At 39.8% G+C, this 18,880-nt stretch overlaps 1 protein-coding gene across 1 annotated transcript in view; it reads right to left on the bottom strand.

Annotated features, from left to right (window-relative positions):
- mgat5b (alpha-1,6-mannosylglycoprotein 6-beta-N-acetylglucosaminyltransferase B) overlaps positions 1-18,880 on the bottom strand; it is a gene marked incomplete at its 5' end in the record, with an annotated part of 135,946 nt that overhangs the window by 27,013 nt on the left and 90,053 nt on the right. Inside the window, one exon of the mRNA XM_084111143.1 lies at positions 1,709-1,840. Coding sequence (XP_083967269.1) covers positions 1,709-1,840 — 132 coding nt within the window. The remainder of the gene's footprint in view (positions 1-1,708; positions 1,841-18,880) is intronic.

Below are 18,880 nucleotides of genomic sequence, written 5' to 3' on the forward strand. Positions count from 1 at the left end.
CTCATTGAAGGATCTGATTGACCTGAGAAACGTTTTACGTGCAAATATTTCAGCAGTTATTATATGTGTTCTGAATTTATGTCGACTGAACCAGCGATACCAATCATTCGTGAATGAATCATTATTTTGGTTCGATTCTAAACGCGCTTGCATAACGGTCTAAAACTATTCGGATTCATTCGGACCGCTCCGTCACTGATCATCTGAATCATCTGGTTTACTCCCATGAATCATCTGGGAGTAAACGTTGCGTTTACTCCCGGTCCCGGACACTGTTATTAAACAGCGTTGCGACAACCAGTGGGAAGCGTTTCAGTTCGACAGAAACCTCTCTGTTACAAACTACAAATCACTCGATGATTTATCTAGTATTAAATCGGATGAAACAGCCTCAACATTCAACAAGACTGATGAGGAAAGCAGGAGAAACACTGTGGCATGAACGAAATTAGAAAACTTTAAATCCCCTAATCACCCTTACAAACATTTACCATGAATTTACTGTAGTAATTTACCATGGTTGGGCAGAAATGTGCAATAGGCCTATTTATATTGAATACTATGTAGTAATAAATAAATATAGTAAATATATATATATATATATAGTATAATAGTAAATATAGTGATTTATATTGCATTAGTTTTGGGTAGAGGAATATATAATTAATGCTTGTTATGAAATTATGTCAGTTTCTTTGTAAAGGTGCGTATAGTTTTTAACTTGTGTTTAGGCATTTTTTATACATTGGGAGTGAGTAGCCTGTGGTTAAGTCTCACTGTCAGAATATTTTCATTTAAGCATAACAATTATAAATAAAATTATTATTATTTCTCACCAACAGCTATAAGTTTGTATAAATAATTTATTTGTTCCAAGGAAAATAGTTGTACACAGCTGTAAATTATCAAGTTTTTTATTTATTATGGTTTTATATATTTGCATAGGTTACTGTTGGGTACCACATTTCCAAGTAAATACCACACTTTTTTAGGGTTACTTTAACTTATTTATTGAAACTGTTATGTTTCAATAAATAAGATAAACCCCCAAACCAACCCACCGGCCCACCTCAACTTTTCGATTTGATAATGCGGCCCTCGAATGAAACTAATTCAATAGCCCTGGTTTAGAGAATATGTTTGAGATGGCGAATATGATACTTATTTCACTCACTGAAAACAAATCAATTTATAACCTATATATAACATGTTTTTTTCTGGATTGTTTGGTTGATATTCTGTCTCTATCAGTTAAAATAAACCTACCATAACAATTATTGACCCTTCATTTCTTTGTAATCAGCAGGGGATCAACTAATTATTTTCTCCACTGTATGTCTATATGGTAGTATACACTTAAAAGTTGACAAAAAGTTTTAGAATTCAAAATATAAAATTAGTTTCTCTTTCTAGAAAAAAATAAAAATAAATTATCAGTTAGGACAAGGAGCAGGAATTCTGCATTCCATTCAACACGGAACGTTGGATGATTCCAACTTTCTTCAAAATGCAAAAGAATTCAAGTTTAGAAATTCCTACATGATAATAAAAGCTGTTTGCAGCCATAGGAGTAAATGAGCTTTTCTGTAAATAATTTTACACCTGCGAAACAAATGCTACCATAGTACAGCATCATTAATCTCTGCTCAGCCAGAGGTTCAAAAGACAGAAAGGCAGCTCAGTTTTTGTAACAGAGGCTCAAACTGACCTGTGCTGTCTAAAGGAAAGGCCCATGTGCTGTTTCATCTGCTGCAGGCCGTGGTAGTCTGTATAGATAAGGTCAAAGGACAACGGGCCAATCAGAGGACAGCTTCCTCTTCCTGGAGGCACGCCAAGCGACCTAAAAGTTAAGAAAGAACAAGTTTTGACACACTGAAGCAGTTTAATTTGAAAGTTTGAGGGCAGTCATCAATACTAATGGAACTTTTCAGTCCTCTGCATTTCATGCATAATGACGCAACTCATATTTACTTGCTGTGGTGCAATATAGATATTTGAGTGAATCTGTGGATTTCATGTACATTATGTGCATTAATTTAAGGATTTCTTGCATCAATACAGTATCAGACTTTGCTATGTTTCACTCGTTTCACTTGAAACAGGCCTTCTGAGAGAATGGGCCTCTGCTTGCACTCGAAAAAGTGATTATTTTAAATGATTTAAATGTTAGTGCATATTAGTTAAAGACACCTCCGTAATATAAAGTGGGACCATATATCCTTTAGTTAACTATAAATGCTTGTCAGTTCATTCAGCAGTACACTTTAACCCTCTGAGGTCGGCAAACGCGCGGGCGCGTTTTGCTGGATTTTCTCCACATTGTAGCACTATAAACTTAAATTACTCCGTCATTTATGGTCATACAGAAAAAAGAAATATAAAAAAGAATCTGTGATATTTCTACTTTTGTATGTGTCCACTTACAATCAAATCAAAACATTGTGCTTTTGTAAAATAAAGAAAATAAACAGGGTGTGCGTTCTGCCTCTCTGTCGCGGTGAACTTTTTTTTCTTGAGCACGTCTATAAACTGAAACAAAACTCAGCGAATACTTGTCACACATTTATGAGCCATATACCTTTATAAACATTTAAGTGTGTACTTTTAAATGATCGGATTCAAACTGAAAACAAATATTCTCTGTTTAAGTAATTTGTATAAAACCAACAAGATGTCCAGCTTCTCAAACGCTTCCTAATTATTTTTAATTTACCACGCCCACGAGCGCAAAAGAGATTCACATGCAAATCTCCACATGGAACGCGCTCGCGCTCATTAGGCCTACCTCAAAAACAAAACACCAAAACACTTTACAAGTCTCTGCTTTTAGACGCGCCTGAGCTTACACTGGATTTACCTCAGAAGAAGAAGAATGCGATTTGAAGACAAGAAAGATGTAAGGTAAGAAATTCTTACATATTAGTTTGCTATTGTAGCATAAATTTCACATTGCAGTTGAACTGTTGCTAGATATATGGTGAATATTATAATATTTAGACCCGTGTTTACTATTACTGTGTTTGTGGATATCTGCTCAAACGTAGATATGTATATGGTAACCATAATGTTTTATATTTGAGCGCGATCGCGTTTGAATGTATCATATTTTGGATCGTGATCGCGTTTGAATGTATCATATTTTGCAGCGCGATCGCGTTTGAATGTATCATATTTTGGATCGCGATCGCGTTTGAAAAGCAAAACGCACCAAACGGCGTCATGTTTTTACTATTATCTCATTTCATATCATCATAACGAATGGAAACATTTGAAGTAACATGATAATCAATATATTTTTCTCTAGCTTAGTTGTTACTGAAATCTTTTGGAAGATTTATACTGCTATAGGTTATTGTTATTATTATTTTATCCAGCACTGCGCATAGCTTATGCCTACAAGGCACAACAAACCTGGTGTTCATTATATTATATATTGTTGGAAACATTTGTGTGTGTGTGTGTGTGTGTGTGTGTGTATTCTGTGAATCTGTTGATATCAGTATGTTCACTTTTTTTTTCAGGGCCCAGATGCCACTGATGAGTCCTGCTGATATATTATTGTAGCAGAGTTTGTGCTGAATACAGTGTAATTAGACTTTAGCCATGAAAATGTCACAAGTAACAGAAATAACCAGAAATGTCAGAGCATGTCAGAACACCTCCAGGGCCCAGAAAACAGCTCAGACCTCAGAGGGTTAACCATATTTCAAAGACAACAAAAGTAATTATGAAATGAGATATAAAGATGTACTTTGTTAAAAAAAAAAAACAACAAACAAACAGCTAATTGCATTTTAAAAAAAATAACATGTAAATCATAATGTAATTATAATCTGGTTTTCTTATGGGGACCAAAAAAAAAAAGTCCCAACAAGAACAAGGCTACCCCATAAACTAGGGTATACCTGAATCTCACACACACATGCAGGAAGTGAGTGTAATGAGTGCACCTTCTTCTCTCTGCTGGAGATCATTTGTCAGTTGGGAGAGTTTCTCTGGGATGGTCCTCCAGGGATACTGGAGCTGCCAAACCCAAAGCCTCTAGTATTTCTGAGCAGATGCTTCAGCAGAGAATGTGTAAGACGCCCCATTTCTGCTGCTAAACTGGCTTCTGATATTTCATTATGAATTCTGGAATGGTTTCACCCACCCACATCTTTCATACAGAAAATGGGAAAAGAGCAATAAACTCATCTCAGTCATATGCAGGTTAGGCTCCGTTAAAATTCATTTCCGAATACCAAAGGTTTTTGATCTTATTTCGATCTGAAATGTCAAAATATGACCGCCTTTAACCGCAACACCAGGGGTTTAATAGACAATAATGGAAAGACCTTTTTTTTTTAATAAACAATTCCCAGTTAATTTATGCAAATCCTCAGGCATAGGTAAAGCTTTTTTTAGATCCTGGTCTGCAAATCTTCTATAAATGTCACCACTGTAAGTGAGGTGGTCTTTTGCATAAACCAGGTAACTTTGTCCAAAGCAACGCGTTTAACCTTGTGTTAAACTAGGAGCTAAAATACATGTAACATGATCGAGTGTGTTTGTTCCACACGACCGGTGTGAAATCAGACATCCTGAAGATGTTTCCTGAACTAATGTGCTCATATATGTTTGGGCTTTTCCAGAAACTTTCATTCAAATGGCTATTTTCTTTTAAGGAGAGACACGGCAGGTGAAAACATCGGGCCAGTTTGACCCTTAACATGTAATCTTTCATGTCAAAATAAAAAAAATTATGTCAACATTACACATTAAGGTGGTTATTTCATTATATTTTGTCAACTTAGCGCATTTAGATTTCTACCGGAAATCACCAAAAGTTAACATTCTAACGCGAGCTCCCGTGCTGTCTCCATTCACAAACACATGTCATGCCTGTTATCATTGTAAAGCTCTCAGTCTCCTACACAGCACTGTCTAATCCAAATATGGGAATTTCCTTTGTAGAAATAACCAACCGCGAAAGTTTGCCTGGGAATCTACAGCCAAAAACCACATCTGATTGGTCGACATGGTTAGACTTTCAGTCCGAACTTTTTTCAGTCCACTCGTGTGAAACGCAGGTGCCAAAACATAAGCACAGCCAAAAAGGTGAAAAGAACCGACAGGAGATCGATGAGGGGCCTACATATGGTGCAGGCATGGACATATAATGGCCCTATCTTACATCCGGCGCAATGCAGCGCCAAGCGCGACACAAGTGATTTTTGCTAGTTTCAGCCCGACACATTTATCATTTTCACATCCTGCGCCACGTTGTTTAAATAGCAAATGCATTTGCGCCCATTTATGCGCCCATGGTCGTGCAAATAGAACCGAGAATTTAAAACCTGGTCTTTTCCAATTTCCAGATTTTGTTTTTGGAAATGTATGCAAATGAGCATATATAGGTCTCATTTGCATATTAAAACATTAATTTACACAAAACTTGTAATAAATGTTTTTCTTATGTTTATGCCAGTAATAAACTGGAGACCATAGTAATTAAGTTCTTAAGTACTTAAGAAACATAGTCATGAAATGTAACTCTTTAAGTACACTCTTTAAGTACACTTAAGTGTCCTTTTATAGAGCACATTCAACACAATAAGCAGACTTACACTCACCTAAAGGATTATTAGGAACACCATACTAATACTGTGTTTGACCCCCTTTCGCCTTCAGAACTGCCTTAATTCTACGTAGCATTGATTCAACAAGGTGCTGAAAGCATTCTTTAGAAATGTTGGCCCATATTGATAGGATAGCATCTTGCAGTTGATGGAGATTTGTGGGATGCACATCCAGGGCACGAAGCTCCCGTTCCACCACATCCCAAAGATGCTCTATTGGGTTGAGATCTGGTGACTGTGGGGGCCATTTTAGTACAGTGAATTCATTGTCATGTTCAAGAAACCAATTTGAAATGATTCAAGCTTTGTGACATGGTGCATTATCCTGCTGGAAGTAGCCATCAGAGGATGGGTACATGGTGGTCATAAAGGGATGGACATGGTCAGAAACAATGCTCAGGTAGGCCGTGGCATTTAAACAATGCCCAATTGGCACTAAGGGGCCTAAAGTGTGCCAAGAAAACATCCCCCACACCATTACACCACCACCAACAGCCTGCACAGTGGTAACAAGGCATGATGGATCCATGTTCTCATTCTTTTTACGCCAAATTCTGACTCTACCATCTGAATGTCTCAACAGAAATCGAGACTCATCAGACCAGGCAACATTTTTCCAGTCTTCAACTGTCCAATTTTGGTGAGCTCGTGCAAATTGTAGCCTCTTTTTCCTATTTGTAGTGGAGATGAGTGGTACCCGGTGGGGTCTTCTGCTGTTGTAGCCCATCCGCCTCAAGGTTGTGCGTGTTGTGGCTTCACAAATGCTTTGCTGCATACCTCGGTTGTAACGAGTGGTTATTTCAGTCAAAGTTGCTCTTCTATCAGCTTGAATCAGTCGGCCCATTCTCCTCTGACCTCTAGCATCAACAAGGCATTTTCGCCCACAGGACTGCCGCATACTGGATGTTTTTCCCTTTTCACACCATTCTTTGTAAACCCTAGAAATGGTTGTGCGTGAAAATCCCAGTAACTGAGCAGATTGTGAAATACTCAGACCGGCCCGTCTGGCACCAACAACCATGCCACGCTCAAAATTGCTTAAATCACCTTTCTTTCCCATTCTGACATTCAGTTTGGAGTTCAGGAGATTGTCTTGACCAGGACCACACCCCTAAATGCATTGAAGCAACTGCCATGTGATTGGTTGATTAGATAATTGCATTAATGAGAAATTGAACAGGTGTTCCTAATAATCCTTTAGGTGAGTGTATGTTCCACAAGGGTGAGGCACACAGTATCAGGACACATTAGCACTTACAGTACACTGCAAATACAATGTGATCACATGCAATTTCTGACCTTTAATTGTGGTTTAAGTGATCACAAAGCATGTTGGGCCCTATTTACATCTGTATTTAGCACTGACATGTTAATCCAAGGTATAAACAAAGCCTGTATTTGCACAAAATGTCTGCTTCCCTCATGAATCAGTGATGGATGCAGTATAGAAAAGAACAAAGGGCAGTACAGGCAGCAGGGGCTGGTGAATACAATCATACTGCAGAAACAGATAGCACAACAGCTTTACAGAGCACAACAGTGACCACCCACTTTCTTAACAGCCTTGGTTCTGGACATATTTTTCACATTCATTTTCTCTAAAGGTATTATAAAAGGAAAAAATAATCAATAGTTTTGAGCCATGAACCAAACAGACCAAGCTTCCAGATGAATCACAACATTACAAACTTGTTTTGAAAATAATAATAATATAAAAGTATTAGAAAACATTTCAAAAAAAGAAATTGTGTGTGTGTTTCAGGTAAACACTACATTATAGGGACAAAATGTCCCTACAATGATGCAATATCCGAAAATGTTCTTGTGGGGACATTTTTTGGTCCCCATGAGGAAAAGAGCTTATAAATCATGCTAAATTGTGTTTTTTGAAAATGTAAAAATGCTGAAAGTGTTCTGTGATAGGTAGGTTTAGGGGTAGGGTAAGTGTAAGTGGATAGAATATACAGTTTGCACAGTATAAAAATCATTATTCCTATGGAAAGTCCCCATAAAACATGAAAACACAATATGTGTGTGTGTGTGTGTGTGTGGACATGTTTTTCTACACCGGTGGGGACTTAAACCTGAATGCACACAGACTCATGGGGACTCGTGTCACCGTGGGGACCTAAATTGAGGTCCCCATGGGTACAAAAGCTTATAAATCATACAGAATTAGTTTTTTTGAAAATGTAAAAATGCAGAATGTCTCCTGTGATGGGTAGGTTTAGGGATAGGGGCAGTGTAAGGGGATAGAATATACAGTTTGTACAGTATAAAAAGAGTGAGTGTGTGTGTGTGTGTGTGTGTGTGTGCGTGTGTGTGTGTGTGCGATGAAGGAGATAACTCAAAGAACAATCTTTAATCACAAATACTCAAGAAATTACAGGGCAAAGGAGAAGTAGCCTGACCACGTAACATAGACGTCACCGAACTATGAACTTAATGAACACATGGAATTAATAATTGAAACAGAACAGGTGTTAACTAATTAAGAACCATGGAGACCAGTTGTGGAAACTATAATGTTGTCATTGCAATCATTTAACGATCTTTATTCTTATAAATATAATTTCTACATTTTTCTCCCATTTTATTAAAACACCGCTCTTATTTTTCATGTAAATTATAAAATCTAATGCACCCATTAATAGCTTCAGTGTAGTTTTTTTTTAAAGATTTTCATTTCAAAGATTACGACTTTATATTACTGTATGAGTAGCCGAGAGAGCTATGAGTATTTGAAGCACGTTTCTGTATTTGATTGCTTTGTGAGTATTTGCAGCATGTGATGTCAAATTTATGAAGATGTTTTCTTAATTTGATGATGTTTTTTTTTCTATTTGCATGTTTGCATTAGTTGCAGCATGTTGAGCTCTCTCGGCCACCGTAAGCTTCTAACTTGGCAAGACACAGTTTGAAAATAGTTTCCCACAAATTTTGTCAAGTAAATATAAAAGAGTTACCACCAATGGCTGCTAAGCAGTTCCCTTTTGAGGGAACTCGCACTGCGTCGATGACGACTCTATGGGGAACGCCCCTTAGCGTAACGTGTCTGAAGCATGAATGAAACTAATCCAATCCTATTGGCGTTGCGTGATGACGTAGCATGTGACGATATACACTACAAAGGGACGCCGGCACACAACAGCATTAGCTTTCGCTCTTCAGCAAGCGCTCTCTGTTGTGTGAATCGTCTATTTGGTGTTGTTCGTGATATACATATTGTGAAATGGCAAGCGAGCAGTTTAAAAAGTGTGTGCATCCCTGCCCTCGTTTTATCACGGGTGGGGACACACATGATATGTGTATGTACTGCTTCGGAGCGCAGCACGCCCAGGCAGCCCTTGAGGGGGAAAGCTTCACCACTGTGAAGCACAATTGATTGCTACGCTCCCGCCTGGCTGTATTTGATGAAGCCGGCCAGGCACGCGCTACCTGCGGTTCAGATCGTGTGGCTCGCAGAGAGAGTTAGCAGAGGGGATCGAGACTGCTTCGGCACTTTCTCTGTCCTCATCTGATAGCTCAGATCCCTTCAATCCCCTCGGGTTGAAAGCCCGGTGCTGCAGCTCTCTGACTCAGATGTAGACGTGCTCAGCATCGCAGTGGAGGATCTAAACGAATCACATGTGCCATTTCAATCTGCACCCATGTATGAGGTGCTCGTGGAGGTTGTGATGCGTGCTGTGGCCAAGCTGAACATCAGCTACCAGCAGGCCACAAGCAAGCTTGATGAGCGCTTCCTACAGCACCGATCACAGCCTTCACACCAGGGTTTGCCGTTCTTTCCAGACTTACACAATGAGTTGTGTAAGTCATGGAACAGGCCATTTTCAGCGTGCCTGTCTAATCCCCCGGTGTTGGATTATAGCAACATCGTGGGGGTTAAGGAGAACGGTTATGGGATGATGTTGAAGAGGCTTTAGCCAGCTATCTCTCCCTAGACGTTGTGTCATCCCTTAAAGCCCCCGGAGCTGCCCATCAAACCCTGTCGTACTACATCTGCTTTGGTGGGCAGAGCTTATATGGCAGCTGGTTGGGCTGGTGCGAGCCTGCATACTATGGCCATCTTGCAGGCTTACCAGGCTGACCTGTTAAAGGACCTTGATGAAGGCGAGGGTCCTAGTGAAGAAGATATTGTGGAGCCACAGATCTGTCTCTCTGTGATACCAAGGAGACGGCCTGTGCCATCGGTCGCTCCATGGCAGCATCTGTGAGGCATCTGTGGCTTAATCTGTCAGGTATCAAGGAGAAGGACAGGGCATTCCTCATTGATGCCCCCATTTCGTCTACTGGCCTGTTCGGCGACGTTGTTAATGCGATCATCGACAGGTTCCAGGAAACGAAGAAACAGAGCACAGCATCTCCCTTGCCGTTCAAGGTCCAAAAAGGCTGCCGCCAGGGGGCAGCCTCGGCCGTCATCGAGCCCCTCATACCAGCAGGGCTAAAAGGAGAGTGTCGCTTCTAGAGGTCCCCCTCAAAGACCTTGGGACTCTAGGTGGTGCTCTCACCCACAGCCTCCTGAGAAGGCGGATCTGTGGACTGTACTTCAGGCCAGGAAGGCAAAGGGAAAGAGGTCCTAACTCATATGAGACCTCATATGCTAACACTATGCAAAAGTCTATGCACGCTAAACATTACCATAGTAAACATAGTAAATATGAACGCTTGAAGAAATCAGACAAATCATAAAGGTTATCACAATCATGTTTTTATTTCATCTGTCAGTAGCCTACTGTCTCTTTATACCGGACTATCATAAAATAAATCAACTTTCTTTTCGGGGAGCTTCCTCTGTTTCTCTGACTGAAAATATCTGTAGCCTACTGGGAGTCGAGAGAGTGCTAAAGCTCCTCAGGTCATATTCTTGGTGCCATATTTGTAGAAATGATCATTCTTTCTAAATGTGATGTAAACATGTCCTGTACATAAACAGAAACAGCCTCGACTGAATAAGTAAGTGTGTCCTCTTTCTTTTGTGAAATAGAACAGTAATTTATTTCTGTGTGACTAATGTGCAGTTTTGACATAATTTAATTAATTATGATCAATGTATCACTTTTTATTGTAAACCTGTGGTAAAACATCGATGCTTGGGTTTTAAATATTCAAGTAAACAACAAAAACGTGGTCGTACGTTTCCTCCATTGAGCCTGGAGGATGAGACCTACAACTCGGACCAGAGTTCCCACATTGGACCTGGCAGTGGTTCTCGAAGGGCTGGTTGAGGCCCCCTTCGAACCTCTAGAGTCAACTTAGGCCAAGAACCTGTCGCTATCTCCGCTATCTCCACAGTGCCTGGAGTTTGCTCCTGGGAGAATTAAGGCCATCTTGCACTCTTTGTCCCTAAGGTGCTGTTTAAAATGGTGAGGTCGACGGTTCTGCAGGCATTTCATCCACCACCTCATGTGACGGAGGAAGATGGGAGATTTCATTTACTCTGCCCTGTCAGAGCACTAAACATCTATGTTCAGAGGTCTTCTCAGTGGAGGAAGGCTGACCAGTTGGTGGTGCGTTTCGAGTCGCTCAAGAAGTGGCTTCCTGCATCCAAACAGACCATCAGTAACTGGATTGTTCAGGCTATTTCCCTGCCTATCAGGTAGGCAGTTTGCCTTCACCTTTGGCTGTGAGGGCTCACTCTACCAGAGGCATGGCGTCCTCTCGAGCCCTCCTTTCACCTATTCATGAGGTATGTGATGTGGCTGGCTCGGCCACTCCGCACACATTCATACGATTTTATAGTCTGGACTTCCCCTCTACACCCGACGCACAAGTGCTCTCATCCTAGTTGTGCCTGAGACAGCTTCACACTGGGACAGGCAGGTTTCGTTGTGGCACAGTGGGTATTTTCGTGCGTCGTCATCGGTGCAGTGCGAGTTCACTCGAAAGGGAACATCTCGGGTTACGACTGCAACCATTGTTCCCTGGGAAGGGAACGAGACACCCTTTGCCACGCCTCCTGTATGTGTGTGTACAGGTTTTGTGAGGCCCAAATATCTGCACAAGGATAGAAAAACCTGAAATCAACTAAACAGAGGAATACACATACTAAATAACGTTTTAATTAAAACTGCAAATAAGTTTCTGTGTGGATTATGTTTAAGGGATATAAAATACCATTAGCTCAGTAGAATAACAATGTGTGAGTTTGTTTACAGGTTTAACCTTACACATCTGCTAAAAGATGTGCTGTTTATTTTCTAATTAAATATAAATGAACATGGATTTAACATATTCAATGCATATGGAAACTATATGGGAATTCCTTTTTAATATAAAATATAGCAAACTAAATGTGAAGCAATTGGTTTGCAAGATCAAACAACCCTAACTATGAAATGTGTGCACTGAAAGATAAAAATGTATCTTCATATGAAAAACATCATAAGGTGCCTATATATACAGGTATTTATTGATACAGAAAAAGCTATGTCTGCAAATGGAAGTGAAGGTTATTATATATATTATTATATAAAAAATCCCACCTCAAGCCTCGATGATATTCTGGTTTCTAGATATCTCAAACTAGCCTCTATTTACCTTTTTGGCCAAAAACATACCTATACATACAGTTTTATGCCACGATACATAAAACAACATAATAAAATGTTGTCAGATTCACGTTCATCTGTTTTGGATAGATCTGGACATTTTAACATCACTCACTGGACCTTTCACTTTGAAAATATTGTGAAAAGTACAAGTAGTAACGAAATATCATTTTGCAGAAATGTCACCATGAAGGTTCATTTTCCCACTAAGCATGGGTTGAGATATAGTTATGTCCACATTCATTTTCTGAAAAGTCTGCTTAATATTTAGAAAATGTACCAGCTGGAGTGTTTCTGAAGCTAAAAAATGACATTGTTCCCACTTAAAGCTGTCACAGGTTTCCATTCTTTCTTTGTGAACTAAGTGAACTAAAGCTGTCTCTCTCTCTAAAAAGAGAAATGACTGTGAGCCAAGTGCGAGCTGTGTTTCTACAGGTCACTGGAGCTCAGCAAATGTGACGATTGACAGACACAGAAGCTGTCACATTGAGCGGCACACAGAAATACAACACAAAACATCACATCAATGCAGCATTTACAACAAATGTGCAAGTATGACATCTACACCACAGTGGAAAACACCACATGTCTAACACTAACTCACATAAACCCACAGGAATGAAAGATCATAAAATTACCACAAATCTCAAAAACAGCAATGAAATGGAGATTTTGCTTAAAGACCACATGAAACTCTATTCATAACTAATTTATTTTCCAATTTTTTCAAGTGAATCGGGATATTGAACAATAACAAAATACAGTGTGGGACCTTATAGTGTCCATTTTAATACAACATTTAGATATAAGAAGACTACAATAAATAGAATAAGGGACCGTTCGGTATTTATGGAAGGGGCCACCGGAGGAAAATAGGGGAGGGTCATGTCTTTTTATTCATTGTTGAGGGGAGGGTCATCCAACTTTTTTTTAGTCTAGGGGGAGGGTCACCCAACTTTTATATTCATGAAAACAGAAGCATTTCAAAGTGGCTTGTTTGGTGCTATTTTTTTCCATGTTGATTTCGCGTTATCAGCCCCCCTTCGATATCAGATGGGTCTGACCAAACAAAAATCCAGTTTGACGCTGTTTGACAGTGCGCGCGCACTTCAGTTTGCGCTTAGAAAAACATCTATGAATGTAACATCTTGGAACATCATCAGAGAATGCCCTTTTAATTGGTCGTTTCAGTCATTGTGAGTCACGTATCGTAGCAACGATGACGACTAGTGACAACAGCGGGATGATAGCCTTTATATTTCACATTTCTTTGGTTCAGTCTTATTTATGAGGCCTACTTTGCTATTCTATAAATATATAGGCCTAATAAGTTGTATTATAATATGCTATAATGTAGGCTATGAAATATATTTAGCCAATATAAATGTATCAATTAGTTTTCACAATATTCATCAAAAGTCATCATTTCAGGGGTTATTTTTTAAAAAATTCTTCCGTGGGGACCAGGCACGGCGTTAGATTTCGGCGCACCCAAAACTAAAATAATAATAATAATAATAATAATAATAATAATAATAAGCCATTAATTTGTAGCTACTAAAATAGTATTTTTTAAAAGCTGGCTATGTCTATTTTGATGTTTCTGCGCAAGTTCAGCAGACAGTGCGGTTCGGGTTTGTTCTGATCAGAGCTCGTGAGCGGAGAGCGCGTTTCTGAATATTCCGCTCCGCTCGCTCATTCCTTGCCACAAATAACCAGTTAAAGTAATGATTATGAATGTGTCTAAATTAGCAAGGAGACATTTATTTGTTTAGTAATAAACTGGTGTTTTCTGTGTCGCTGCAAAGATGAAGTTGACGATGCTCGCCATGAACGCCAGAGAGAAATGCACATTTCATATGGATATTCAGAGTAGCCTATTTATTTTGGTTTGAATATTTTCGTTTAAAAGTAGACATTTCAAGCTTTCTGTAATATAGACTATATTCCTCAAATCTGTGAGGCACACGCTGAGTTTTTCGGCGCCCTCCAGTTCACGTGCAATGCAAGTGATCGTGTCGGCGCCTTATTAGATTGTCTGATATTGGCTTCTTATGTATTAAATACGGGCAATTGGTTGATAAAACATTGATCAAAATTAAGATACAATTTATACAAAACGAAAATCTTTTAAAAAGAGTTTTCTACAAAACAAAACTTAATGAAGTGGTCAAAATCATGTTTTACCAAAAACAGCGCCGTTGCTAGGAGGGCGCCAGCGCCTCTGCCTTTCAGCGCCTCTGCCTCGCGAGTGGATGATAGCCCTGAGGACGCCTAGCAATGATATACCTTTAGTGGTAGTGTATACCTTTAGTTCAGTTATCGCAGCGCGCTAAGAGACAATGTTACCGGAAAATGCAGCCCAGGTATGATGCGTATGATGCGTAATGGAGATTCCAAAGCGCTCTTCTTTGGTCAGAACCATGGAGAGCAATCGCGGATAGGTCCGTCCATATGCACCAGAAACTTTTAACAATGCAACAAAATTTTTAAAGAGCATCAAGCTATTAAAATCTATATTATGTATACGCACAGATAATATAGCATTAGGCTTTATTAGGCAATATTTTTTATTAGGTTAAACAGTGATTGGATAACGTTTTTAATTTAACGTTTTTAATTTAAGGCCTACCCACGATTCGTCTGGCCAATCCAAAACTGGTTCACGATTCCAGTGTTATGGACGTGACATTTGCAGTCAAAACTTGAAATATAAATTCTCAGGAAATGCATTTAATACCAATATTTTGAAACGTCTGAAAGGAGTCAAGACATTAGAAAAATATCAGTCTACACATGCATTTTATATTTAATATGAGGGAAATACATATGTGACGTGACACAATTTTTTTTTTAGTAATTTGTAAGTTGTATTTGTATTTTTGTAGTAAGTTGTATTTTTTAGTAATTCTATAAATTACACTGTGCAAACCAAAAGATAATGTATATACCCAACGGATGAATAAAGATCGGCCTCCACAGAACATAAAATATTATTTTTATTTTATTTTTCGTGTTCGCATTTATGTGAAGAAAAAAAAACAATGTTAGGGACGTGACAGTTCTCCATTACAGTCATGACTGCTCTAAGCGACTTTAAAATTTTCACAGAGACCTCAAACAAAAGCACAAAGCCTTTCTTTAAAGTGAATTTCGTTTTTGTATTAATTGTATCTTAATTTTAATCAATGTTTCACCTGGATTTAATAAATAAGTAAATATAGTAGAAAATAGATAGCCTAATCATGACACGGAGGCGCGGGCGAGTGAACTGGACTCTTGTCTCATAAATGAACCGAAACTCAGCGTAAGGTATGCTACTTGCCTCACAGACCTGAGAAATATAAAGAAAGCTTGAAATGTCTACTTTTAAACAGAACAATTCAAAATGAAGGAAAACAGACTGCTTTTCTGCTTATGAAATGTGCATTTCTCTCTGGCGCGTTCTGAGAAGATCGCGACGCATCGTCAACTTCATCTTTGCAGTCGACACAGAAAACACTTGTTTAATAATAAACAATTAAAATGTCTCCTTGCTATATTTGACATATTAATAATCATTACTTTTGCCGGTTCTTTGTGACAGCTTTTAGATGCTTTGTTGGCAACGCCACCGACATGTTGAACGCGTCACACGCATCAGCACTGAAAACATGATTTTTTTTTCAAATCTAAAATCAAAAATCGTGATACGAACCGAATCGTAGGTTTGGTCTATCGTTACAGCCCTAGTAAGACGAGTAAGCAAGAGTTTATGGTTAAAAAACAAAACAAAAAACAATGGCTATCTTTGCCAAGCGCAAACCAGTACAGAAGTAGGCTATAAATTATCGGGGAGGGTCATGCCTTTTTTCACAATCATTTTGGAGGGTCATAGAAAAATTTATTGCTGGCGAAGGGAGGGTCATGTCTTTTTTGACAACAGATCTCAAAACTCCTCCGGTGGCCCCTTAAATAAATAACGAACAGTCCCTAATGAGCAAAGATGAATGCACAACAAGAACATGTATTAAGTAAATATATATTACAGGCGAAGCACTGCTACTTCCGTGGAGTGATTTACTCCAACTCTGAGCGAACTCTCTGCTCCTCCCCACGAGGCTTCTCAGGTGCTGCGAGCAAATCACTCCACCCAAGTAGCAGTGCTTCGCCTACTGAGAATATAGTTCACAGTATGTATACGGTTAGAAGATGGCTGTGTCTCATGTGACCTTGTTATTTGTACACGCTGTGACTATACAAATCACAACATGTAAATAGTAAAATTTAAGCCGTTTACCTCCAGTCTTTGTGCTAAGCTAGGCTAGCGGTGGGTGCATCAGACAGAGTTACGGCGTGCACGGAGATGAGAACAGCCCCGCTGAGAGATGCTTCGGTATGAACTCCAGAACTGAACCAACCAGGTAGTCGACTGGATTCAAGCAACCAGGATCTGTCATGTAAATAGCGAATCTGCCATGGCACGAGCGCAACTGGCATTTAAAGGGACAACATTTAGCAACCCTACAACGCCCGGCGCGCAGACCGTTTTTCTCGTCATTAAACTACCTAACTAAAAAGTGGATTCGGACACACCCTAAGTGAACTTGCGCCCTGCGCTTTAGACCATGCGCTTAGGTTGTTAAGATAGGGCCCTCAATGTGGCCTTCTTCTACATGGATGAGTTGCTAAATGCTTCCACTTTCCAATAATACCACTTACAGTTGACCGTGGAATATCTAGCGGGGTGAAATTTTATTAACTGACTTATTGAGAATGTGGCATCACATTTCCAAGCTTGAATTTACTGAGCTCTTCAGAACAATTATTTTACCACAAATGTTTTTAAATGCAGTCTGCATGGCTTGGTGTTTGACCTCTGTGGCAATGGATCTGATTGAAGAACCTGAATTAATTAACAGGTGTGTCCCAATACTTTTGTCCATATAGTGTAGTTTGCGAGCATCTCTTCCACCCTCTGCATCGACCCATACCCGTGTACACTTCATGCCTTTCTTTGGGTCACGTGATGTTTAACTTGACAATTGCCTGGGTCACAACTTCAAGCAGTTCCTCATATCCTTTTGAATGAGAAAGTTGTTCAAAAGACGTGCCCGGTTCATTATAACCAACATCCAGCTCCCCAGAGCCAGATGTAGTTGACAGTAGGTTCACATCGGGATTGGAAGCAATCACACAGCGAGCTTCCAAATCCAGAATGGCTCCCTTGGAGTTAGTAGATAGAGCAAGAGAAAGGGTAACACCTGTCTCAGACTTGTTTACCAACTCCATCTGCAATCCCCATGATCTGAGCCACCACACTGCCTCAGCAGCAGCAGGACCCAAACCATGAGGTGCAGATGCCAGGGTCCCATCACTGCCGAAGAGAGCCAGGCGGGAACGGAGCTTCCTCAATGTGAAATTCTCACTATGAGGGCAGTCAGCTCCCTCAAGAGCTGACAGAGTGTGCTCCACTCTTAAACAAGCCACACAAAACTCATGTGCATCATCTCCTGAAATATAACAAGACCATGGCGGCACACATCTCCTAAACTCTTTCCTTGAAGTCAGATTTTCTAACTGTAGAAAGACAAACAATGACAAACAATTCACACGTGATCAAACAAATGGTTTCTGAAGACAAAGAAGTAGGGGATTCTGTTACGTATTTGCCCTTTTATGGTTCTGCTGATTTCACAGGTGATTCAGACACCGGCACACGCTGAAGGCATTCCCATGAAGTCAACAGCATAAATTATAACAAATAAAACTTATTGGAAATGTAATAGTGATCCAATGGCAGTATAGTCAAAAGCAGTACACTCATAGCAGCTCTTTGAGTCAAGAGTCAGTTAATGGTTACAACAGTTCTCGAGTCACCAGTGTACACCAGACTTGGACATGCCCGCGGAGAACCAATTATCTGCTGATAAGAGCATGCGTAAAATGAGCAGTTGACTCGAAAGAGGGGGTGAAATGTATGTTCCTTTATGGTTTCTCATGGTTTATTTAAAAATGTGAGTTGATTAAAGTGTGCACTCACACTAGGCACGGTTACCTTGTGGCGTACAAGGTAACTGTGCCTAGTTACCTTGTCACGTTACATGTCCCCACTCCCCCACTGTCCCTCACTCACATTGCACTTAATGTTCCAGGCCAGGGCACACTTACTTCATTTACGATGCAATTTTTTTGTTTTAAAGAAAACCGGAAGAAAAGCACTTTCGCTAGACTGCCTAATAGATTTATCATTTATGCCGTGCAGCGATTTTCACTTGATTGTGCTGCATGTATCAGAAGATTATTACAGAAGCAGCTGACATTGATGGAGGAATTTTCAGCTTTACTCGCAAACTACAATTCCTGTTTATCAATAAGTTGAGAACAAGACCCGTTATAAGTGTACTGTCCAAGTAGTAAGATGTTTGCTGTTGTAATGATGACAGTAGCGCACACAAGAATAGCTGTTCTGTGCTCCGGCACTGTTAGCGATCACACTACACACCCGAGCCCAACTGAACCGTGCTCTGGCCCATCTCTTCCAAACAGTCCAGGGGCGGTTAAACGGGCCGTGCCCAGGCAAGGTACGGAGCGATCTCAAGTTTTTGCAGAGCAAATATCAGATGTAAAATCAGATACACCCTACTCTTCTATTTCCCTGTGATACATGTATCTTGCTGTAGTGTTTTATTTCAGGGAAGGACGGATGTCTCCTTGCTAATCAGTAGCTAA

Source organism: Abramis brama (assembly GCF_963993115.1).
Source record: "Abramis brama genome assembly, chromosome: 1".
In the NCBI taxonomy this organism is placed as follows: domain Eukaryota; kingdom Metazoa; phylum Chordata; class Actinopteri; order Cypriniformes; family Leuciscidae; genus Abramis; species Abramis brama.